Genomic DNA, 24,655 nt, shown 5'->3' with positions numbered 1-24,655 from the left:
CTTACCTGCCTACAGGAATTCAGAAAAACATGTTTAAAGGAAGGGAACTATCACCTTACCATCACCAGAACTAAGTGTAGCAAGCAGGGGGAAATCTAGCAGGTGTGTTAGAGACTCCCCTGTGTCCTTTTGTTTCTGGGTGGCCAGGCAGGAGTGCCTTCACCAGACGTTTGCTCTTTCTCTCCTACCTGTGAATTGCCTACGTTCCTTTTGAAGTTCCAGACCCCTGCCTCCCTCTGCTTAGGTCGGAATGACTGTAAACCTTACATGGCTGATTTGCCCTCTGGCCCCCTATTCTTAGGGAACCCCCACATGTATATAACATAGTAAGTTTGGTTATTTCGTCCTAGGAATTTCATTCAATTATTAGACCAGCCAGAAATTAGAAAATGAAAATTATTTTTCCTCCCCACACTCTTTATGATGTATAGATCCTAAGTATTCTTCCTTAGGGGAAAAAAAAAGTTTCCTTGCAAAACCATCTCTAAGATTTGTAGTCTACAAAGTGGAAAAAAACTATTTCCTGTCACTAAAACAGTGGGAGATTTTCAAAAAATTGCTTCTAACGAAAGAGAAGCAGCCTTTCATGCGAACCCATCTGACCATAAAGCTATTTCTGTTCGAGTGACCCCATCAGCTCTGGTCACCGCCATTAAAATACTAGGCCTACTAAAATCTTGTAAATGTAAGAAAGGTCCAAACCTGTACTTTTTTTACTTCATTTGAGCCAAACTGAACACATAGGCCAGGGAACAAATCCTCAAATGCTCCGGAGAATGGAAGTTTTGTAGCTCATTTTATACGTTAGAATCAAAGGTTGAAGGTAGGTGCATGAAATTCACTGGTGGGAGATTAAGGAGAAAGCAGAGCAGGGAAATAGGACAGACGAAAGGCAAAATGGAGACACTTCTTTTACATAGGTGGGTACGGAATAGTTAATAACATTTACAGCACGTGGAGACGGTATGTGGGGAACGAGGTGACACAGGGTTCTGTGGTCTCACGCTCTGGTGACGGTGGTTGTGCCTTCCAGGGGTAGGAAAGAAAACTACTGACATCTCAAAGGGATGCTACCCTGGATGCGAAAGGACGATGCACAGAGCTCACCTACAGACTGACCTTTCTGGCCTGAGATGTGACTACCAGCTATGACCTGTCCAGTTAGGAATTTGTTTTTCTCTTTAAAGATTTTATTTATTTTCAGATAGGAAGGGAGGGAGAAGGAAAGAAACATCAATGTGTGGTTGCCTCTCACACACCCCCTACCAGAGACCTGGCCCACATCTCAGGCATGTGCCCTGACTGGGAATCAAACCAGCAACCCTCCAGCTTGCAAGCTAGCACTCAATCCACTGAGCCACACCATCCAGGGCAGAAATTTGCGATCAGACCATCCTGTGAGGTTACTTTTGGTCACTGAGCTTGTCAGGTCTGCTATGTGGTGAACCCCTCCCCCTCCCCCATCAGGTTTACTGCATAATTTATTCACTATCTATTGACCTTGTAGGATCCTTCTATCAACTGAGGAAAGCTTGACTTGCTTGTTTTTCTGAATGGACAAGGCTTGTGCTGAGGCTCCATGAAAACACCAGGCCCTTAGGCTTCTAAGGACCTGTGATTCACACCGGAACCAGAATCCAGACACCCAACAGTTATCTTTTCTCTTTATTGTTTCTCCTTTTATCAAAACCTGTCACAGCTGGGAGCTAAGAGGGAGTAAAAAAAAAATGGTCACAAATATGCCCCCCATCCCCAGTTAATCCTCCCCCTCCCCCTCCCCACCCACCCAGGGCTTAGGGCCAAGCCAGGGCACACATGATCATCTCCTCCCACCCTCAGCCTTCTCCCAGCAATAAATACAGGCAACTGTGATTCAATAAAACCGCAATTGATTTCTCCATCTCGAATGCCCCTCAAGGGGACAAAAAAAGTTGAATGCCCACCCCCACTTAAGAAGTGGAAACTTCTTTCCCCTAAGGGGCAGGGGAGGTAGAACTGCCCCTGTCCGAACTGCAGCAGCTCTGAAGGAATGGGGGAGGAAGGCTGGAAGAGAGGGAAGAGGAAGCTCTCCAGCAACCTCACTCCTGTGACCCATTCATCCCGTGTCAGGTAAGGAGTGGTCCCAGTGCATCAGTGGGGCACAAAAGGGGGAAAGGTGACACAGAAGAGCCAGGGGGAGGAAATAAAAAAGAGGGAAAGTAGTCTCATGGGGAGGGAAGGGGAAGAAGAAAAGGAGCCCTAAAGCTCACTGCCCTCAACTTCTTTCAAGAAATGGCATTGACACCCAAGAGGCATGAATGGACAGTCTGGAGGATTCAGGACCCCCCAAAAAGAGAAGGGAAAGCAAGGACCCTGTGGGCCCCAGGTCTTCACAGGTGAATGTGCTCCAGATAGAGCAACAGAATGGGGGACAAAGGGTGGCTCGGAGTCAATGGGCAGGAGAGGTTGGGAGACCACAACAGGAGTTCGGCGCCCAGAGGCAGCCCTCTCATCCTGCCCAGATGTTGGCAGAATCTGGTCCTGGGATGAGAAAGGTTAAGTCCGGGGAGGTTCAAACTCCAAGGCAGAAGGAAGAGTAACTCTCATCACACCTCCCACCCCCAACATCCCTTGGGTTATCGCAGGTGAATACTCCAGTCGGATGCCACGTTGACGCCAGGCTTGCGCAGGATCAACACAGAGGTCTCAGGGTCATGCTGGAAGGACAGGCGGCTCTCAGGAGATCCTGTAGAGGAAGAAGACAGACTGCTGTAGTCACAGCAACAGGCTACAGCATCTCATCCAACAGGCAAGTGTCCCCAACCCTGCCCCTGCCCCCCGTTCTTCACCCTGGGTGCCAGGTCACTCACTCACCTTTTGTCTGGAGTACCACGGCTGCTGGCTTCCCAGCCCCTATTATCACCACCCGCTCAATCCAGACTGGCGTCTCAAAGTGGCCTTTGGGGTCTGCTGAGCTAGAGGGAGCAAAAATGGGTGCCCACCAGGGAAAAAGATGTCAGAGTAGAAGGAAGGAGTAGACCCAGAGCACGAAAAGGGCACAGTGAGCTAGGCGCCCCTGAGGCCCTGCCTCCTCCAGAGGCTGCCAAGGCAGGATGGGCACCTCATTACCTGGAGACGAGAGTGTTGCCAGAGAATGAGAATCGACGCAGCAGAAACTCATGGTGAGTCTGATAGTTGAACGTGTGCCCATCATCTAGAAAGAGCTCTCCCTGGGCTGTCCCCTGAGGAGGAAGTGGGACAGGTGAGAGCTTGAGCCCAAAAGGGAAGGAAGGCGGGGCCCACCCCAGGGGACTGAGTCCTAGGAAGGTAGGCAGAGGGCTGGACAGGACGCCTGCCTTGCTCTCACCTGGGGACTGAGCGCAACAAAAAGAGTGATGGGGTCACCCTTCATGCAGTCTGAAGAACGCCGCACTCGCATCCACCGAGGCACGACTGTCCCTCCACGCTGGAACACGGGGATCTAGGGCAAGAGCAATGCTGGGGTGAAGCTCTCCTGTTGTCCAGCTTGGCCCTGCGGCCCAACTGTGCCCACTTAAGTACTGGACCCCAATGCGCATACCTTCTCCCCTTCTGGAAAGCTACAGACAGATGGAGCCGGGAGGTGGGTCTGGCATACTCACACTGCTTAGAGTTACAGGCAGGTACAGGGTCTGGGGACCATGATGTTTCTGGTAGCTCTGAATGTCATACCACACCTGTGGGTGACGAGAGATATATGTGGTCACTCACCACACAGGGCCCTCATCCCAATTACCCCATTTAGCCTCCACCACCCATCATTCCCCGCCACGCCCTTCCTTAACTCACCTCCCCTTGGCCAGGCAGATAGACCTGCACACCATGAGCCCCAGCGTCTGATACAGGGTGAACCAGCAAGGCATCCCCTACAACACACCAGAGTCAACTCAGAGCTAAGGAGATCAGTTCCCAAACAGGGAGCACAAAATCGCCTGCCCTCCTGTACCACCAGCTCATTCACTCGCCCCTCCCTGTGCACCTGCAGACTCTCTCCCGCCCACAAGTGCTTACTTCTCGGCCCGCCCACCACCACCTGTCCTCCCCATTTCTCACCAAGCAGGAACTGGTCATCTATGCTGAAGGTGGTCACGTCCTGAGGATAATGCACCCACAGGGGCCTAGGAAGTACGCAAGACAAGAAAGGAAGACACTTGCTATTTAGGCAGATGTCAAAGATGCTACCCCAGGAACTAGTAAGAACAGCACTGGTAAGACCCAGGTGCTCACAGCCCGACAGTGTGTGGGGGTGGGCATCACACCTCAGCGATGCAACCTCACCTAACTTCCGAGCCCGTCTCCCTGACTCCCCCTGCCCTGTCCCCTCTTGAAATTGTCTGTGCAGCAGCCTTCCAGGGGCCACCGGGCCACCCTGGACCAGGTCAGACTCTTCTCTCTCATCTCAGCCCCGCCATTCCCTGTGGCTCCTTACCCGAGATGCACCCTTGTTTTTGTGGTGGTTGTTGTGTTTCGTTTTCCTACTCCTGGAACCCAACAAACTCATTTCCATTTTAGAATTTTTGCACTTGGGGTCTCCCATTTGAAACATTCTTCCTTCTAGAAAACCTGTCTTGGTTATTATTTAGGCCTCATTTCACATGGCCTTCTTCTCAGAAAGGCCACTTGTGGATCCTACTTCCATTATTCTCTTTCACTTTTTCAAAGAGCTTGTCATTATTGGCAAATTTTTAAATTTATGTATTTGCTTCCTCCCAAGAATGTATGTTCCACAAGGGTAGGGCACTTGTCTGCCTTGTTTCAGGTGTGGAGACAGTGATGGATAATGCCTGGCATGTCATAAGCACTCAATAACATCTACTGCTATTCACCCCCATTAGTCTCCAGTTATTTTTGACCTTGAAACCACATTTTTCTCCTTACAAGGCCCTGGTGAGTGAAGAAAGAGGCTCAGAGATGGAGCCCAGTCCCCACTGTCCCCCAGCCACCCCAGCCCACTCAGACCCAACCGAGTGCCTCACCTCATGACAGGAATCCCCTCGCGATGGGCCTGATAGAAGAGGGTATACCAGAAAGGCAGCAAGGAGTACCGCTGGCCCAAGGCATCTCGGATTATGTCGTGGTACTGAGATGGTAACAGCCACGGCTCTCGCCGCCCAGTGTCCAAGTGGGCATGTGCCCGGAAGAACGGCTGGTAGGCACCCATCTGGTACCAGCGCACAAGCAGCTCTGGCTCTGGATTCTTGAAAAAGCCACCCACATCAGCTGGGAGAGGCGAGGGAGGAAGCAGGTTGGAAAAGAGGGTGAAGGAGGGCTGCTGCCTAGGAGCTCCCCAAGGCCCCAAGCTGGACTCCCGGCTCTCTGTTCACACCCAGGTCCTGTGTCCTCTCCCTTGCCCCTCTCCCACCAGACCAAGGACCACAGATTCCTCCCCCTCTCACCTCCACAGAAGGAAAGTCCCACCAACCCTAAGCTGAGACACATAGGGATAGTGATCTTCAAATGGTCCCACTCGGCAGTGTTGTCCCCTGTCCACACGGCTCCTAAGGAAGACCAGAGGGAGGAAGCTTGCCTACAGTGAAAGGGCTCGGCCTCTTATATAGCTGACCTCTCCGACCTGCCACATCTGCTCTGGGGCCCCCAAGGTCCTGTTGACGATGGCTGAGTTCACAACAATATTTGCATGGACCTCCCACTCCCTGCTCCCTTAGAGTGCAGAGCTGGCAGGGTGCAGAGTGCAGCTCTCAGAGGATGGCTGCGTGGACAGATTTCTCTGCCATCTAGGCCTAGGTCCACGGCTCTTCCCATCTGGCCTTCACACCCTCTCCCTCAGCTCTGCTCTCCAAATCTTACCATAGCGCTGGGAGCCAGCGAAGAAAGCTCTGCTCAGGACAAAGGGGCGTTCCACACCCCCAGAGCGCTGCACCAGTCCATCAGCAGTCGCCATATGCTGAGTGGAGACAGGAGACAGGAAGGGTAGTGAGGAGCAAAGGCCAGCTGTCATCTAGCCCTCAGTCCCTCACCACGCGGAGGCCATAGGTGTCACGCACATTCCCGAGCCCTCAGTCCCTCACCACATAGAGGCCATAGATGTTATGCACGTCTCGGTGCTCCCAGCCCCCATAATGCCGGGCATCCTTGAGCATGGTGACCTCTGGACCATTGAACACAGATGGTTCATTCATGTCATTCCAGACATAGAGGTTGGAAGCTGAGCCCTAAGAACACAAGGAAGAAGATGGGGACAGAAAAACAGAGAGGGGAGAAAGAAGACAATGTCAGAGCGAAGAGCTCCTAAGAATCCAGAAAGATGCATTTCTCAGGGATCATCAAGTCCCCCTGATATATTATAGTTAACCAACTACAGCAGGATTAACAAGCGGAGAATGACCAATTCAAGAAGGCAGGGTGGGAAAGACAGGTAGAGAGAGGCCTGTCGTACCACGTAATTGTCAAAGCTGAACATGTTAGCCCACCAGGCCCTCATCGTGGGATTGGTGAAGTCGGGGTAACCAGCTGCACCTAGGAGAAGTTAAGGGTGGCTGTCAAGCATTTTACCTCCCTGGCCTTCTGACAGTTTCCCCCTCAGTTCTGGGCCTGCACCACCTACCTGGCCAGCACCAGCCCTCGTAGTCAGAGCCATCCCGGGTTTTAACATACAGACCCTGGTTCTGCAACTCTTCATGTACGCGGTAGCCAGAGTCCACCTTGATGTGGGGATCCACGATGGCGACCAGCTGGGAGCAAGGAACATGGGTGATCAGAGCTCTCCAGGGCTACTCTGTCGGAAGACCAACCATGGCTGTAGTCCTCTTACCTTCCGTCTCTTGGAGGCCAAGTGCTCCAGCATGGTGAGGGGCTGTGGGAAACGGCTGGGGTCCCAGGTGAAGTACCGCTTGCCATCAGCATGCTCGATGTCCAGCCAGATGAAATCGCAGGGCATGTTGTGGTCATCGAAGCCCTGACTGACCTCCAGCACATCGGCCTCGTCCCGGTAGTTCCAGCGGCTCTGGTGGTAGCCGAGGGAGAAGAGCGGGGGCAAAGCCTGGGTCCCTGCAGGTTCAGCGAGGCACGGGGGTCACAATGGAGTCAGGGCAACCTGGGGCCAGTGGGGACACCCAGAAATTAAGGGAGGTTTGTAAACTACAGGGAGGCTGAGGGGTATAAGACTCCTGAAAACGCAGTCACTCCTCTCAAGAAGACAAAGGCTGAACAGGAGGCTGCTGGCTGACGGAGTGCGGAGGCCATGTACCTGTCAGGCTGGCGTACTGCCGAAAGACATCAGAGACAGAGGGCCCCAGCAGCAGGAAGACATCGATGATGCCGCTCTCCGACATCCAGCGGACATCTGTCTGTGGCGTCTCCCCCGAGCCCTGCAGGTAGTCCAGCATCTTCCCAAACAGGGTCTGTAGAGGGTACCAGAGAGAGGTCCAACACCCACCTTCTCGTTCACCAACCCAAAGACAGAGCAGCAATGTTTTCCTCAAAATCCTCCTAACACTGGCTCCTAACGAGTCACTGAGCTGAGATCACATGTCACCCCCTCAGAGAGGCTTTCCTGGACGCCACCATCTGAAGCACCGCTGCCCCGTCCCCCATGACTGCCGCACCTCTTAGCACCTGCCACCACTGCACACACCCTGCCCTTGCTGCCGTTTAACCGCTGTCTGCCTGCCTGAGTGAGGCCCTCTCCTACCTTCTAGAGCAATGTACCTCCGGCACCTAGAAATCTATGGCGCACACCATGCATGCCCAATGACAATGTCCTGACAACAAATGCAGAGCAGGCAATCCCTGCCCCCCGAGTGTGTGCCTTCTGCAGTGACTGGGGAACTCAATGGCTGCTCACGAGGACCAGGACCCCTTCTCTCACTCAATCCCAAATGGGCTACTCCACCAGCCTCTTCAGAGCTACTGCCCCAGCATACCCATCTGTCTCTAGGCCTCAAGACTCCCTCCCTCACTGCTCCACCTGCCTGTGTGCTCACCTTCCCCGCAGTGTTGGAGGATATGTCAACCCAAGTCTCCGCGGCATTGAGCCAGAAGATGCCCAGGTCCCGATGAGGACTGTGTGCCAGGAGCACAGGCACAGACCCGTATAGCGCCATGGGGTTGTAGAGCTCATACTGGAACACATCCAAATTGTAGAGGCGATACGGCTCCCCACCCCTGCAGGCAGACAGACAGACAGACTGGCCCCAGGCCCTGGCACACACAACCCCATCCCAAAGACACAGGTGAGGAATACGAAGTGGGCCCTCTACCCTTTCTCAAAGAATCTTCCAGTCACCAAACGTGATCTGGGCACGGGAAGTGGTTCGTGCTTGTCTAGAGCACCCGATCTGCATGCACATCTCCCACACTGCCGACCCCTCTGTCCACCATATCCTGTGGTCACCCCGGGACTCACTCAGTGACCTTCAGCCTCAGGCTGTCTGCATGCTCAGGGATCCCATAAACATGCTCCATGCCTGGCAGAGAGAAGTCCAAGCCCACAGACGTGGGGCCTGGAAGGGAAGGAAAGGAAAGGAAGAGCTCCAGAGCTTCTGCCGGGCAAGGACGCCCTGCACCCCTGCCCAAGGCTCTCCCTGGCCCTCACCATATGGCTTGCTGTCCGAGTGAGTTTTGAATGTCTCCTCCCAGGCCCCTGGCTCATCATTCTCTGCCTTCTCCTGGGTCTCTTCTGGCTGTGAGGAGAAAAGCAGACCACTCCCCAATCATGCACCAATTCTCTTTCTTCCCCTGCCCGTTTTCTGAATCCCATCCCTGACAGTGAAACTAAGCTCAAGTTTCTTGTGGGCCTTTCCCCTCCAACCTCCCAGCCAGCCCTGTGCTCTAACCACCCACCCCCACCAACTTGCCTTGTCACCATCCCCAGGTGTTTCATCAGGCTGGGCCCCATCGCCCTCAGCTGGGTCTCTTGATCCTTGCCTGGAAGGTAGGAGAGCTGTCTGCTCCAATCCAGAGGGGGCAGGGACGAGGGGCTAGTGGAAGGAGGGGTGAGGGAATAGAGAGCCAAGGGTCCAAAGGAACGAAGGCATTGGAGGAAGGGACTGAATGTTAAAGGTTGGAGAGGGCCCCCAGTGACCGTGTAAGTGTGCAAAGGACGTGGAGAGAAATGAGAAAGGGAAATGAGAAGTAAATGCCGCCAGGAGATGCTTTCTTCATATGGGCCCAAATCATCAGCCAGCATTCCAAGAGACAGGCAGGTTCGAGGGCCTGGGGTCGGAATGCCAGTCCTGGCTTTGCTGCCTCCACTGAGAGACTCTGGCCCCGAATGCCTTCACTGGGCCGCAGCCTCTTGGCCCAACACAGGGCTTTGCAAAGGCAAGTGGGTCATACCATGATGAAGCCTCCACAGACATACGCAAAGACTCAAGCAAGAGGTTGTGCCAAAGAATGCTTTCAAGGGCAGCTGGCAAGCAGCTCTGCCCTGCGCTTCAGAGCACCCCAGCCGAGAGCCAGGAACCCCAGCAACAGGCAGCAGGTCTCCACCTCTTGGCAAAGCAAGAAGCTCCCTACGTTCCTTAAGGACTTCCAATATTTCATCTTCCTTCTCCCAGAGGGCCCCAGTCAGGAGAACAGGGAACAGGGACCAGATACCACACAGCTGGAGAGAGAGAGGTGAGTGAAGGGCAGGGCATGGAAGGGTCTGGGGCACCTTCCCCTGGGGGTCAGAGTGAAGGGCAGGTAAGGGCAGAGGAACACATACAGTACAAATGGCCATGAATTTACCTAGAGAAAATGTTCTTGATCTTATCCCAAATGCTACCGAGCGTGAGACTAACTTTATCCGAGAAACTAGGGCAGGAGGAGATGGGTAGGGAAGGGAAAAAGGAGGCACAAAACCAACACAAAAACAGAAACATAAAAGTGAGTTTCAGGTGACAAACTTCCAGAGATGGGGGGTAGGGGGGAGAGGAAGAAATAAATCTGGGAAATGTGATGACATGAGAAGGGGAGAAAGGAAAGGCAGACCCAGGCAGGCCTCTCAGAGGGGGTGCCCAGGCTATAGCTCAGGGACAAAAGTGACTGCCTCCTGGTCCTCAGAGAAAATGAAGAAAACTGCGATCCCGCCTGCTTCCTACCCTCCCTGACAGCTTCTCCCAGCCCTCAGCCCTTACCTGACTGTCCTGCCACCCTGTCTTCTCCCAGGGACCCAATGCCAGACCCCACAATACCCCTAGGCTCTTTCACATTAGGTTGCTTTTAGTCCCGACCCCTGTACTCACGAGACCCTGGGGGCCCTCTGGTGCTCAAAACCTAAGAGTCCTCGGGCATTGACACTGAGCAAAAGGCTGCGGTCCTCCAGCAGGTCAAGGCGGAATGGCCGCGCCGTCAGGATGATCTTATAGGGCCCCTCAGCCATGGTGAGCTCCACGCTGTTGTCATCCCGGCCGGAGACAGAAAGCCTGGGGAAGAGAGCAAAGGGACAGAAGTGCGTGGAAAGGACTAAGAGCGTAGTCACGTCAGGAGAAAGGTGACCTGCTAAAAGCTATAGACAGTGTGGGGACAGTGCAGGGACAGACAGACTGAGCAAAGGAACCAGACAAAGAGCCTGGAAACAGACCGAAGCGCATTTAGAACTCTGCAATGGAACGAGGTGGCATGGCAGCTCGGTGAGGCCAGGAGGACTAAGAAGAACCAGTCAATAATGGAGATAAAAAACAAATTTTCTGGAAAGGAAAAAAATAGCATTGTACCTCATACTGGATACAAGTATCAACTCCCCACAGATTATGACTTAACACTTAAAAGTAAAATCTTTAGAAAAAACAAAAACAAATAATTTTCTGACCTTGAGGTAGAGAAGAAGTATTTAAACACAATAACTTATTTATAAATGCTAACACCAGACGGTAAAAGACTGATACATTTGACAACGCTACAATTCAGAACTTCTATTTACGGAAAGAGACCTTCAGGATCGACAAAAACAAGAGAAGTTAGAGACACTGTCCCAGACTAGAGGAGTCTAAGGAGACACAACAACTCATACAACATGGCACCCTACATGGGACAGAAAAAGGGCACTAGGTAAAAGCTCAGGAAAGCTGAACCAAATATGGACTTTAGTTAGTTAATAACAATGATATCAATTCATTAGATAGGACAAATGTACCAAAGTAATGTTAACAGGGGAAAATAGAAAGGGAGGGTATATAGGAACTCTCAAAATATTTTTGCAACTTCCTATACATTTAAAACTATTTTAAAATAAAAAAATCTTTTTTGCCCTGGCTGGTGTGGCTCAGTGGACTGAGCGCTGGCTGCAAACGAAGGGGTAGCCGGTTTGATTCCCAGTCAGGGCACATGCCTGGGTTGCAGGCCAGATCCCCAGCTGGAGCCGTACAAGAGGCAAGGCAGCTCAGTGGGTTGGAGTGTCGTCATCCCCATATGCCAAGATTGTGGGTTCGATCCCTGGTCAGGGCACACACAAGAATCAGCCATGGGTGAAGATAGGTACAAGGCGACTAAATGGTGATGGGAAAAAAATACAACGAAGATTTTTAAAAAATCAACCAACGAATGCATAGATAAGTGGAACAACAAATCAATGTTTCTCTCTGTCTCTCTCCCCCTCTTCCTCTCTCTCTAAGATTTACTAAGTTAAAAAAAAATTTTTTTTAATTACTATTAAGACAATAAATTTCTACAAACCAGTAAGGACAAACAACACAAAAGGAAAATAAGCATAGTTGGCAACCGCCACTTCACACACTAGTCATCTAGAATGACGGACAGCATATGGAGAGATGCTCAGTCTCTTCAATAAACCGGGACAGACAACCGAGCCAAAACCAGCACATGGAGTCATTCCACACCCATTCTATCGACAGAATGGAGTCCGATGGCACCACTGTGGAAGTGTGAACAGGTACGCCACCGCAGCATCATCTTAGAAAGCTGGTCCTTTCCATAATCTACAGCTCTGTGGCTCCTCCCCTTAGCTACACACCAAAGAGAAACCCCTGCGCAGGGACACAGAAGACGTGGACAAGGATATTCACGCCAACACTCTGAATAGCAAAACACTGGAAACCCAAATGTCCTTCAACACAGAAATGGATACGTAAGTCGAGATACATTCATACATCATCATACAGTAGTGAAAACAAACTACGTGCAATAAAGTTTTGTGACCCCACAAGACATTCATTAAGATGAATGTCCCTATAAAGCTCAAAAATGAACAAAACCACATAATTTATTGCTTAGGCATAAATACCCAGTATGTATAAGTGTTGATACACACACACACACACACACACAGTACAGCTGGAAGAACAAAAAGCCAAGGGAACGATACACTCTGGACTAACGATCACCACTGGGGGAGTCAGGGGTACAGGACAATGAGAACTACACGGATGGGTTTGATGGAAGGTTTACATTATTTTCTAAATTAAACACTTAATAGCAATGCATGGAACAACGATGTCAGTGAGTCATGACCAAAGGATTTGAGTAATCTTATCCTGGACAAAGAAGGAAAAAGAAAGAAAAGAAATGAGACGGGAAAGGGAAGAGAAGTGAAGGGAGGAGGGAACCAACCACAGAGACACTGCATCCCTGGAGGGCAAGATCTGTGCCTTGCTTGTTTCCTCTCGTGTCCCTGCCCAGGACCTGGCACAGAAGAGGAAGCAGTATCTGCTGAGTGAAGCTCAAAAATTGAAAGAGAAATCAAGTGAAACAGAGGAAGAGATTGGGAGAGGTTGAGGAGAGTGGCAAGGTGTTTGTGAGCTATTACTCCAATGTGGGAAAGGTCGGATGCTAGGTAAAAATTCACCAGGAGGAGAAAAGGGCCATTTAATGGATACATCTCTCCAAAAAAGTTTACCGAGCGGTAGCGGGATCAGCTACCAACACGTCTGACACACGGTATCGGGGCCGACGGGGCTCCAGTTCATCGATCCTGATCCGGGTCATGTTCTTCTGAAGCCCCTGGAGCTCCAGCAGCAGCAGCACCTGTGGGGGCAGAGGTGGGGCTCTGGATTAGGCAGAGAACCACAACGGAATGCCCTCTGAACCCACTCTCTCCTGAAGGGCCTCCTCCTCCTTTGCCTATGGGGCCTGAGGTCTGAATTCCACACAAAGGCAAAGTCCCAAGATTAGGCTAGGACAGGATGCTGGCTGTAGGTTCCCCCTTTCGGAATTACCCTCAGCCATTTCCCCACCCCCACCAGACTTCTTTTTCTCCCCTGACCTTGGTGGCCTCGTTGATCAGATGGACTGTGAGGCCATCAGGACCAAGTTGCAGAGAATCCAGCAAGGCTCGGTATGGAGAGAGGCCAGGCTGTATGCTTCGCTGCCGCCTGCCAGGTAAAATGGTTAAGAAGGTGGGAGGGCACCCCAATGCTCGTAGGTCCCCCTATGACCTGCAGTATCCCCAGGCTACCCCATCTACCACACACATACTGCCCACGTTACCCTATATTCCATCCCACTCCCCTAGAATATCATACTTGCAGAAGGAACTCTCTTCACAGGTCTTAAAGTTGCTTCTATCCACAGCAAGGGTAATTCCCACGCAGAACCCTAAACAAGCCAGTACCAAAATTGCCCAAGACCTAAGGAGAAAAAAGAGGGAACAATCAGTAAGGGGTCAGAAAGGGCCTCACTTTCAGAGGTAAAGGCCACAGCCCTAAAAGACAACTCAGAAAAAAGGAAAGATGGATTCCCATTGAATAGAAAAGAAGGCAGGTGGGCATGGGGTTAAGTTGTCAGGCCCAAGAAGTTGGCTCACTCACACCTCCCCTTTAAAAAGGCAATGAAGCCCTGACCAGTGTGGCTCAGTCGGTTGGGGGTCGTCCAACCAAGCAAAAGGTCGCTGGCTCGATTCCCAGTCAGGGCACATGCCTGGGTTGCAGAACACATATGAGAGGCAACTGATTGAAGTTTTTCCCTCACACTGATGTTTCTCTTCCTCTCTTTCTACCTCCCTTCCCCTCTCTCTAAAAATAAATAAATAAAATATTTTTAAAAATAAAATAAAATAAATAAAAAGGCAATGGAAGTGGACAAAAGGCTGGATCTCTGGTCTTTGGAGGCCCTGGTATTGACTCTGGTTACATCAGCCTCTCAGAGTAAAGGAGTGATAACAGCCAATCCCAGGGGAAGTGGTGGTACCACGTGTGTGGAAGAGGGAGACAGAGCAAGCCATGCCTTTCCAGAAGGTAGCGGGTAGAGCTACAGTGAAAAAGTTACACATGTACCCTCAGCTGGCCGCCTGGTCACAGCTGCTAGGGTCCTAACGTCCCCGGCACCCCGCTCTTCTGATCTTTACTCCTGTGTCTTCAAGATAAGTCACCACTATCTCTACCTAAGCCTGGAAAGACTAAAACTAGCTGGCTTGTACTGAATTCGAATGTACCCCCAGGGGCCTGGCTAACTGCTTTCTATCTGATTTGCAACTCTGTGTAGTTTTTTAAATTGTCGATGCCTGGGTCTCACCCCCAGCAATTCTGTTAATGGGTTTGAAAAGAGGACTGGGCATCCGAAAATTTTCAAAAGCTTCCTGAACTCTAGTAAGCAACCACGGCTAAGATTCACGTCTTCATCTGCACTGCCTCCTTTCCCTTCCTTTGTTTTCTTGGTGAATTTGTAGGGTTGAGATTTTTCCAGATGGGAAAATGGAGGCACAAAAGGTTCAACAATTCATCCAAGGCTGAACAGCTAGTAAGGGGTGAAAATGGGACTGAACTCAGCTCTGCCCGTCTCCAGGGCCCGCTTCATAATGCACAACACAGCATCCCAGCCACCGGTGGGGTCTGTCCCACCGAGGCCCATCACCCCAAGGTTACCATAAACTACCACTTCCTCAATATAATTTCAAATGGCAAATGAGGGACTTAATAGGCTTATTTAAACAAGTTAATTGAATGATACATTCATCCATTATGAGTATATCCTAAACAGGGGTTCTCAAACTTTAGTTGTCTGTTAAGAATCACCTGCAGTGCTTATGAAATGAAGCTTCCCAGAGACCAAGAATCTGCGTTTTAAACATGCTCTCCCAGTGACTGACGGGGGTAGTCCCAGAGCTGCCACAAACAAAAACACAGGCCTCTTCTAAGCATTAAAACTGCAAGCTGCTAAAGGGAAAACTAAAGATTAGGGCCTACTACACACAAGTATCGAGCACTAGTCGTAGTATCTGCTTGAAAACTAAAGGAAAGGAAAACCACCAGAAAGGAGGTCACAGAACACAGTAGGCCCTCCAGTTCCAGAAGCGTGTACCAAGCCAAGGCCCGACAGAAAGCTGAGGAAAACATCAGGCGCTGTAGTTTAACACGCCGAGCAGGAATCAGCTGTAGCAAACGTGCAGCAGAAACGCCACCAGAAAACTCAACAGCGAGGCATGTGGCCCAGGTTCTGAGGAGTGCCTGCAACGGGCACCCTGACCCTCTGAACCCATGGCCACCTGTCCGAAGCAGCAGTAACCGGAAGTGCAGTGCGTGAAATACCCTCTGGAGTCCTATTCGCACGATCTATAAAATAAGTTTGGAGAAGTGCAAGCGGGGACAGGATTTCCTAAATCCTTCAGATGTGACCTGTTGGAAGGCCCCAGGAACTCAGTGGACGCTTTAAATGGCCCTGAGCCAGAGGTGGTCCAAAACCCCAAATCAGGAATGAGCCACAGGGCAAGTTGCACCCGTTTATTTCGAATCACAGGCTTCCAAAGAGTTGGGTTTACGTGCCACGCTTTTTTCATTGCTGGCGACAGCACACGCCTCTCCCACCCCAGTACATCCGTTAGGTCCTGGTAAACGCCTTGTGGAGCTGGTGATTCTTTCGAACCGTTTTTCGGTAACATAAACTCGAGAGCGCAGACCGATTACATGTTGTGTTTGAGCAACATCATCCAGGCAGACTGTGAACTTACTGGATCTTGCCCCAGCCGTGCCCACTGAGCGTGAACACCGCACAAGCCAGGGCTGGTGTCTACGTGAAGAAGACAAGGACAGGGCAGGGTCTGGGGTTCTGAAGGGAGGAGGGCAAGAAGGGTAGTGCAGGCGGGACGGCCGGCTGCAGGCTGCGTTCCGGGAGGCCCGGCCGCATCTCGCCCCTGCCCCGACGGCCCCGCGCACTGCAGGAAAGAGGAGGCAGCGTTAATCTCAGCGAGCCGCCAGGGAAGGGCGGCGGCTGAGAGCAGACAAAGCCAAGAGCGCAGGCTGCGGCCTTTTTGAGCCTCCGGCCGGAGTGAGAAACACCAAAAGTATGGGCCCCCAACGCCGCGCGGATCTACGGCGAGAAAGCTGGGGCGCTTGAGGCCTCCTCCAAAGAGACAAATAGTCCTCACAGGGCTGGGGATGGCAGAGTCTCAGGAAGGCATACAAGAAGAAATATGGGGCTTGGGGGTCTGGGGGCGTCCCGGGCACGCCCCAGGGTTCCGGACTCCTCACCGCCTCCTACGCGCAGCCACAGCCGCTACCGCCGCCATCTTGTGCCGGGTTTGCTCCTTGACCCCGAGCCTCCCTTCCCCCTGCACGCGTCGAGCCACGTATCCTAGCGCCCGCCCTTTCCGGCTTTTGGATTGGCCCGACTACGAGCGGCTCCCCCATTGGCGGAGGGAGCACTCTAAATGCTCATAGGGGGCGGGGTTTGAGGGCAGAGGCGGGATGGTCCAGAGCCAGGTGCTGTCTTATTTTATTGGCTCTTAAGCATCAGACAGAGGCACTGGACTGTTTTTCTCAAATCGGCAAATTTTATTTAGAAAAAAAAACGGTAGGGAAAAAAGTGACAGCGCTCTTTACGCTAAGGTCTTAGAAAAGAAACCTCCATCTTTCTGCAGCACCTTAGCCCCGTCTCACTTCTCAAACATCTTCGGCTTCTGGAGCATGGAAAAGGCTATGTCCCCTGCCGAAGTAGAGTGGACGGTGAAGGTGCCTGGAAACGGCCAGAGAAAAGGCCCAGGCGGTCAATGTTGCGGTGGAGGACACTGTGCAGCACAGCCAGATGGGGTCCACCCTCACCCCCACCCTCCCTGGAGAAGTCCCGGATGAAGCGGCCACGCTCTGACTGGAAGATGAACTTCTGGGGCAAGGGCCCATGCTCCCGGAGAAAGCCCCAGACACTGAGCAGCAGCAGACGCACTTCAAAAGGTGCCAGTTGGCTAAATACCTCGTGCATATTACCCAGGGCTGGTGGCAAGAGGCTTCCCTCAGCCATGACAGCCACCAGGGTGCAGGATGCCTCCAGGTGCCAGGGTGAGTGGGCTGTATCGGGGTGGCGAGAGGCTTCCCAATGGCCCAAGAGGGCGGCCAGCAACCCCCGCAGCAGCACGGAGCAGTAGCACAGGGCTGGGGGAGCAGCTGCTACCAGCTTTAACAGCTCAAAGAGTAGGGGTTGTTCCCGGAAGCGCCGGCCAATGCGGAGATCCCGCTCCACGGTGGCCCGGGCGTGCTCCTCAGGGGGCCAGGCTAGCTCAGCACCAGCTGCATCAGGACACACACTCTCCACCAAGGTCACTGCCACAGCTTTGGCTGCCTCTGGGCTCAGGGTGGGAGCCCCCCAGCAGGCCCCACATTCAGTTCCCCCAGGAGCACTGCAGCAGTGCACCAGGAGGCTGAGGAGGCTCTGGGTGTTATAGATCACTTCCTGCTGATTTCGTGACTGGATATCCTTGGGTGGCTTTAGGCCACGACCGATTACTCCAGCATGGAAAACAGACCAAATCCCTCCAGGACCTGGCACAGCTGCAGTGTGTCGCCGGTTTGTGTCCAATAGAGAGGCAGAAGGCAAAGAAGCGGAGACAACTGAAACAGTCTCGTCCTCGTCCACTTCCCCTCCAAACAGTTCTGTGTTGCCCCGATGTAAGGCTCCTTCAACTAGCAGCTGCAAGACAGCCTTAAGCCCTGCAGGAGAGGTCTGAGAGAGGCGGGTAAGAAGCTGGGAGGCTGAAGCCACACCTGGGGGACCATGCAACCTCAGAGAGGCAAAGAAGCGATGCACTCCAGCTCTCACCAGTCCCAGGAGTTGGGAGGGAGACAGGGATTCTGGAGGAAAGGGACAAATGGCCAAGAGGGAGGCAGCAGCTTCAGCTACTTCCTCCTCAGGATGTAGCAGGAGAGGAGCCAGGTCAGTAAGATGGGCTGAAGCAGACTCCCCAAACCGGGCTCCTAGGGCTGCAGGGCCCTCACCACCCTGCTGTTCCCACCCCACTAGCAGTGCCAAGTTGCGCAGGAACCGAGCCGTGAAGGGAGGTTGCAAAGTCCCTGCATGCACCCGAGCCAAGCAGCTTCGGAAGGCCAGGGGCAGGAGGCCCGAGAGACTGACCACCAGCCCTGCATATAATTGGGTGGCCAAACTCAACTCTTCAGGGCTTCGGGCCCGGCTCAGGAGATGGCCCAAGGCCTCAGGTCCACAGCTAGGCCGTGTATAGACAGAGAGCAGGCCCAAGAGCTGGTGTTGCCAGAGGAAGCGTTTCCGTTCCAATCGTAATGTCTCTCCACATAGTTCTCCAACATGGTTTCTTAGTGCATCTAGAAAGGGCACAGGGCGAGGGGCTGGGGGTGGGCCCAGCACCCCTTCCCCAGAAGACCCTCCCCGGTGATGAACCAGTTTTTGCAGATGTAGAAGCAGCAGCTGAATCAACCGGTCACAGGCCTCACGCACAGTATCTGGCACTGTCATGCCATGGGTAGTAATGACTGAGGCAGGCATGGCTGTGTCCACCAGGAACTGCAAAAGGCGGTAGGCACCTGCCCCAGAGGCCTGGCTCACCAGATGCACAGCCAGGTTCAACATGTTGTCCAGTTCCTCTCGAGGAAATCCCTGCAGGTGTTGCTGCAGCTGGCTCAGCACAGCTGGGGGCTTAAGGCAATCTACCAGCTCTCCCGAGACTGTGCCCAGCAAAGCTGGTGACATCACCGCCAGTTGCAGGAGGAAGGGAACTGTGGCCTGAAGGGAGGGGTCCCCACTCCGGCCCCCAGTGCCCCCTGCCAGGCTATCATGGAACATTCGAAGGAGCTCCCGTCGGATGCTGTCTCCATGGCGGGAGGCCAGGTGGCCGAGGATGCCCACAACTGAGGCAATCTTGGGTACCCGCTTCTCCCCAGGGATAGCAGGAGATCCAGGGAAGGGGTCTGTAGAGGGAATTTGAGAAGAGCTTCCACCACTGCCACCAGCTCCACCTCCAGCCCCACCATGAACACAGAAGTCCTTAAGGCCACAGGAGAGAACTCGGGAGATGATGGTGCCAGGAAAAGAGGAGCCGATATGGGCCACAACCCAGTCAAAGTGTGGGGAATGCTGGACAGAGGTATCCAGCAAGGCATCCACACAGGCATCTGGGCAGCTACCAATGAGCGCTGAGAGGCACTGAACATAGATGTCCATCAATGTGCGTGTGGCTCGACAGCCCATCCACAGCTGCAGCAATTCGTTGAGAGAGCCAGTGGCATGGGGCACACGCTGATGCTGGCCTGAGTACGTGCTGCTTAGTTGCCCCATGAGGTCAATGGACCATGCACTAATCACAGGTGCCCAGGCCTTCGGGTTGGCCCGGATAAACTCGGAGAGCACCTGCTGCACTTCCTGCACTACATCCTCTAGACCAGGTCCCCCAGCAGGGACATGGGAGGGTGCAGGTGGACGGAGATGAGGTGGGCCAGCCACAGGGCTTTCATCCAGGGCAGCCAGGTGGGCCCGGACACTCTCATCAAAGACGCCTCGCAAGTGGTCAAGCACAGCAGCCCGAGCAGGTGGCAAAGAGCGGAGCAGGAGAAGACCACAGCGAGCATGTTCCCGGGCGGAGAGTTGGTGGCCCAGAATGGGGTCGACGCCAGTCAGAAAAGCCTTGATTTCCTGGGACAGCTCCTGAGCACTGTAAGGAAACAAGAGAAGCAGACTTAGTGTGTGGAAATGTTGGGCCAAGTTACATTCCTTCCGTGAGCTTGTTTCTTCTTATGTAAAATACAGATAACTATACCTCCCTCGTGAAATAATGTTCATAAAGCACTTAAGCACCATGTGTATTTTACATTAATCACTCAATAAATGCTAACTATTTTTCTTTCAATAATAATATTAGCCCTGGCTAGTGTGGCTCAGTGGATTGAGTGCCAGCCTGTGAACCAAAGGGATGCTGGTTTGATTCCCAGTCGGGGCACATGCCTGGGTTGCCAGCCAGGTCCCCGGTGGAGGGGTGCGTGAGAGGCAACCACACACTGACACTTCTCTCCCTCTCTTTCACTCTCCCTTCCCCTCTCTCTAAAAGTAAATAAGTAAAATCCTTTAAAAAGTAATATTAGATAACTCTTAGAATGTGTCAGGTACTTTTTTTCCATCGCTATTTATCCCCCTTATACCGTCTTCCACCTCCACCACCCCCTTGCTCCCTCAGGTACTTTTTAAAGTACTTTACAAGTATTATTTCAATCCAGACAACAGCCCAATAAGGTAGGCACTATTATGATCCCAGTTTACAGATAAGGAAACCAAAGTTAAGTAATCAGACTAAAAGCTCCAAGAGCTTCGTAACCATTTCTGTGATCTTCAGCACCGAATCTCCTATGGAGGTGCTTGGTATATGGGAAATAGTAAATTTTTGTTGAATTGAGTATATTTTGTGTTCCTGTAACATCTGCTTTAAAAACACCTTTCCAACTTTACTGCACTCCCCACAACACTAGCACCCTGGATTTTACTCTTTATGAAAAGAAAATCAGAAGGTCAAATCTGTCCTTTACTAAGGGCTCTCCCCCCCTCCAATACCTGTTCCTTCCCATAGTCTGCCAGCATCCTAACCATCCACCACTTGGATTCCACTCAATGACAACCACCTTCCTAGCACCCTCAATGTGCCTAGGAATCGGGGTGTCCCTAAGCAGACAAGGCAATGCCTTTCAACCCTTCCCCTCCCAAAACCTATGGGTTCAGTCTTAGAGGTTCAGTGTTGGAAGAAGCAAAATCCCCTTCCTTTTATTGCCCTTTCTGCCAAAGAGGACGGCATCCTCTAGGGTTCTCACTGTGCCATACCTCTCTGGATCCTCCAAACAATCAAACAAACAAATCCCACCCTAAGGTGAGAGGAGTGTCTCCATCGGAAGGCAAGGCAATGGCTAGAAGGAAGCATTCTGTGGGTTTCTGGGCCTGGGTCCTCGGGGAGTCTCTCTCAAGTCAGGGGACCCTGGGTTTCCTCCGGTCTAAAAGAGACTGGGCAGCTGGATTCCTAAGAGTTCTGATATCCCCACCTCTTAGGGGAGCAAGACCAGGGACCGGAGTACCTAAGCATTGGGGTTTAGAGGGAGTGCGGGCACTGGAGCCCAGAGTTTTGGTGAATCAGTTCCTGAGTCCTGGGAAGACCCAACCAGGAATCTCTGAGAACCCTAGTGCGAGTTCTCGAGGTAGGATCCGGGTTTCCGCCGAGAAGGCTGGGGAATCGGCGCGGGGCGGCGCGCTGAAGGAAGATGCCAGGGGCTCTGACTACCTGAGCGGCGCGGGACCGTGGGTGGCCGGGGCAGGCCCGGGAGGCCCTGGGGCCCCGGGAGGGTCGCACAACGCGGACATCCCGGAGCCCTCCTAGCCGGAGCCCGAGGCAGGAGCGGCGGAGCGCAAGCAGCGCATGCGCACTGCCGGGAAACCTGAAAGGAAAAGGCGGCGAGGCTGCTCAAGAAAACCGATCCGGCGACGCCCGCGACCCTCTTATATTGGTTCCGCTCGTGCTGAGGTCGAGGAGCAGGATGAGGACGACAGCAGGAAGCCGACCCGCCCTCAAAGCAACCTTCCCCCGCCCCAGCCCCCACCCCCCGCCACGTCCCGCTTAAAGCCATTGATACACAGACTAATGCTAGCTGCTGCCATTCACAACTGACTTCGGCTATTTTTTTCTAAAGCCCAAAATACAAAATATTCAACTTCACGAGGTTTTAATAAAATGAAGCACTAGGAGACATTTTATTCAAGAAACAGGGACGATGTAAACAACAGTTAAAGGAGCGAAGGGAATAGGGAAAGCAGAAAAGAGACAGAAAAGAGAAAATTCGTAAGAGAAGATGAAGAAAAGAGGGGAGGTAGAGGAAGCCCGAAATAAATCGGGCTGACTAGGCTGAAGGCATCTTCCCAATTCTAGCTTGGCCCTATGATCCTTCTATCAGTCTCCGTTGTTGAGGCTCTGCTGCCTCCTCCACCTCCCAGTGCAGGTACTTACCTGTACCCTACATCCCCATATCTGTAGAAAGGACGTTTGGTAACTATGTAGGAAGCTAGGACACCTTATCAAGAACCCCCACTCCAGCCAGTCTATCTAAATCCCAGCTATTCCACTTATTGGCTAGGTACTTAGCTTTTCTACCACTGTTTCCTCTTCTGGAAATGAGGGTGGTAATAATACAACTACCTTACAGAGTTGTTGTGAAAATTGAAACCAGGTAGTATGGCAAGCAAGCACTTAATAAGCACTGGCTATTTTTATATTTGTTGAATGAACTCCATAAAAGAAGATCTTTGAAAACAAGGCCTTTGCCTATTTTGTTAAAGACTATTGTCTTCATCACCTACAACAGTATCTGCCTGGCACTTAGTAGGTTTTTAATAAATAGTTGGTTGAATAAATGAAAAGGAAAGTAGGTTCTGACGCCTGTATTAATTAGGCTGACCATTCTCAATGGAAGTGAAAGTTAGAACAACAGCAGATGGTGTGTCCCAAAGATACTTTTGAAGTGATTGTGTTTTAAAAGACTAATTATTCATTTTTTCCCCTAAATTTTAGAAGTTCAATTACTCCCAAAGTGCATATACTATCTACTAGCAAGAACTGTTCTAAAACAGTAAATATGAGGCAATTTCTGCTCCTGGTTCTGCCTAAACTTGGACTTAACACTTCCCTTCTCTGGGCATCAACTTTTGATCTGTGAAAGGCCTTTGAATCAGATGAGTTCTTCCAGCTCTGAGACTTATGTGGTCCTTGCCCTGAAGGATTTCACATTGTAAGGGAGCTTGTTTTGGAGTTAGACAGATATGGATTCATGTCTGCTATTTATTAGCAATGTAACCCTGAGCAAGTGATCCAGCTCTTTGGAGCTCGTTTTTTGACCTGTAAAGTGGGCATGATGTCTCCTATCTCTGACATTTTGCAAAGATCACTTGAGATCATTTATGTAAAGGACTTAGCATAATGCCAGACACAGAAATTCTTCATAGCAAGCTCTTTCCTGCCTCAGGCACAGGGATAACAAAATTATGAAGCACAGGCATACTGAGATGTTGAATATGTCTCTTTCTCCCTCCTATCTCCTCTCCTCCTCTCCTTATGGCATCTAAGTACAGTTCCTTCTCAAACAAGCACTTTTGCTTTCTGTGTTTAAAACGGGACATAATACTGTCCCCCTGGGAAAATGGCTGATTCCAAATTTTAGGCCAGGGTAAATAGTAAGTGAGGCTGAAACACGTCATTGTGGCAGAAAGCAAGGAAATGCCCAAGACTGATGGTGTTGTGTCAAAAGGACACAGATCACCTTGAAAAGACTTCTGCTGCAGGAACTACTATAAAGGACACATGGACAAAACCAAGGGGGAGGGTGGAGGTGGGGGAGGGAGGTGGGTTCACCTGGGGTGGGGTGGAGGGATGGGGAGAAAAGGCATACAACTGTAATTGAATAACTATAAAAATTAAAAAAAAAAAAAACATATCCATACTATGGGTGGATGCATAAAGCATTTTTACAAATAGAATATAAACAGAAAGTTTCAAGGATGCTGTCCTAATATTTCATACTTCAATGATTAAAACAAAAGAATACTTAAAAAAAAAAAAGACTTCTGCTGGTCAAACTTGGTATGATTTTGAGCATGAAAAAGCAATAGTAATGGATTATAACACATTGAAAAACAATCTAAATCCATAGCAATATTAAAAACAGAAGGGAGGGCCCTGCCTGGCATGGCTCAGTTGGTTGAGCGATGTCCAGCAAAGCGAAAGGTTGCTGTTGATTCCCAGTCAGGGCACTTGCCTGGGTTTCGGGTTCAGCCCCGCAGTTGGGGCACATGTGAGAGAGGCAGGGGATCCATGTTTCTCTTTTTCTCCCTCCCTTCCCTTATCTCTAAAAATAAATAAATAAAATAGGAGGGAGGCGATTTCTTTAGAGAATTCGACAGTCTCTAAAAATGTCGAATATGTCGAATAATATGAATGAATGATAGAGTTAGAAAATCACCATTTTGCAGCTGTAGCTAATTCAGGTAAAAATAATCATGGATGCTCAAACCATTGAGTCTTTGGGCAATAGGGTATTCATACAATCTCAAGTATCACTCCATAGATTGCTTATTAACTACAAGGGAAAGGATACCTTAACAATGGAGAAATCTTACACCCAGTTAACCAACTCTCTACCATTAATGAGACAAACTGGTATTACATTCGAGTTGACCCTTGAATGCAAGTTAGAGGCACTGGCCCCTCCTCCCCCACACAGTAAAAAATCTTCATATAACTCTTGTCTCCCTCCGAAACTTAACAACCTTCTGTTGACCAGAAGTCTTACTGATAACAGTTGAGTAACACATATTTTGTATGCTGTATGTATTATATATTGTATTCTTACAATAAATAAGCTTGAGAAAAGAAAATGTTATTAAGAAAATCATAAGGAGCCCTGGCTGGGTAGCTCAGTTGGTTAGTGCATCTTCTCAGTTCCTCAAGGTTACAGGTTCAATCCCAGGTGAGGGCACAAACAAG

At 51.2% G+C, this 24,655-nt stretch overlaps 2 protein-coding genes across 6 annotated transcripts; both read right to left on the bottom strand.

Annotated features, from left to right (window-relative positions):
* Nucleotides 1-780: 780 nt before the first annotated feature.
* GANAB (glucosidase II alpha subunit) lies at nt 781-16,467 on the bottom strand. 4 transcript variants are annotated; one of them, XM_053924417.1, is made up of 25 exons: nt 16,380-16,467; nt 13,440-13,544; nt 13,181-13,289; nt 12,815-12,942; nt 10,206-10,385; nt 9,709-9,774; nt 8,831-8,904; nt 8,573-8,656; nt 8,384-8,480; nt 7,962-8,142; nt 7,226-7,379; nt 6,791-7,026; nt 6,584-6,710; nt 6,416-6,495; nt 6,048-6,191; nt 5,827-5,923; nt 5,415-5,516; nt 4,995-5,238; nt 4,072-4,136; nt 3,808-3,884; nt 3,621-3,695; nt 3,347-3,460; nt 3,109-3,221; nt 2,854-2,954; nt 781-2,725 (listed from the first exon to the last, which is right to left on the bottom strand). In XM_053924417.1, the coding sequence occupies exons 1-25, from the start codon at nt 16,415-16,417 to the stop codon at nt 2,616-2,618; spliced, it is 2,901 nt and encodes a 966-aa protein (XP_053780392.1). In that variant the 5' UTR covers nt 16,418-16,467; the 3' UTR covers nt 781-2,615. The 4 variants fall into 4 exon arrangements, with proteins under 4 accessions (XP_053780392.1, XP_053780391.2, XP_053780394.1 ...); XM_053924416.2 differs by lacking the exon at nt 16,380-16,467 and adding an exon at nt 14,928-14,948; XM_053924419.1 differs by lacking the exon at nt 9,709-9,774.
* Nucleotides 16,468-16,662: 195 nt separating this feature from the next.
* INTS5 (integrator complex subunit 5) lies at nt 16,663-21,543 on the bottom strand. 2 transcript variants are annotated; one of them, XM_024574433.3, is made up of 2 exons: nt 21,407-21,543; nt 16,663-19,801 (listed from the first exon to the last, which is right to left on the bottom strand). In XM_024574433.3, the coding sequence occupies exons 1-2, from the start codon at nt 21,484-21,486 to the stop codon at nt 16,825-16,827; spliced, it is 3,057 nt and encodes a 1,018-aa protein (XP_024430201.1). In that variant the 5' UTR covers nt 21,487-21,543; the 3' UTR covers nt 16,663-16,824. The 2 variants fall into 2 exon arrangements, with proteins under 2 accessions (XP_024430201.1, XP_053781442.1); XM_053925467.1 differs by lacking the exon at nt 21,407-21,543 and adding an exon at nt 20,956-21,154.
* Between the last annotated feature and the right edge of the window lie 3,112 nt (nt 21,544-24,655).

The sequence above is a fragment of the Desmodus rotundus genome, chromosome 5 (assembly GCF_022682495.2).
Source record: "Desmodus rotundus isolate HL8 chromosome 5, HLdesRot8A.1, whole genome shotgun sequence".
Classification (NCBI taxonomy): Eukaryota; Metazoa; Chordata; class Mammalia; order Chiroptera; family Phyllostomidae; genus Desmodus; species Desmodus rotundus.
Note: the sequence above shows the minus strand (reverse complement) of the source record. Positions and strands in the feature narration are given on the sequence as shown.

What these genes read in the sequence shown, in the direction of transcription:
- INTS5 (XM_024574433.3), bottom strand. Translation starts at nt 21,486, where the DNA reads ATGTCCGCGTTGTGCGACCCTCCCGGGGCCCCAGGGCCTCCCGGGCCT. An exon ending in CACGGTCCCGCGCCGCTCAG is followed by an intron (nt 19,802 to 21,406) that starts GTAGTCAGAGCC and finishes GTTTCCTTACAG; the next exon opens with TGCTCAGGAGCTGTCCCAGG.
- GANAB (XM_053924417.1), bottom strand. Translation starts at nt 16,417, where the DNA reads ATGGCGGCGGTAGCGGCTGTGGCTGCGCGTAGGAGGCG. An exon ending in GAAGAGAGTTCCTTCTGCAA is followed by an intron (nt 13,290 to 13,439) that starts GTATGATATTCT and finishes TTTACCTGGCAG; the next exon opens with GCGGCAGCGAAGCATACAGC. An exon ending in TTGTTGCGCTCAGTCCCCAG is followed by an intron (nt 3,222 to 3,346) that starts GTGAGAGCAAGG and finishes CTTCCTCCTCAG; the next exon opens with GGGACAGCCCAGGGAGAGCT.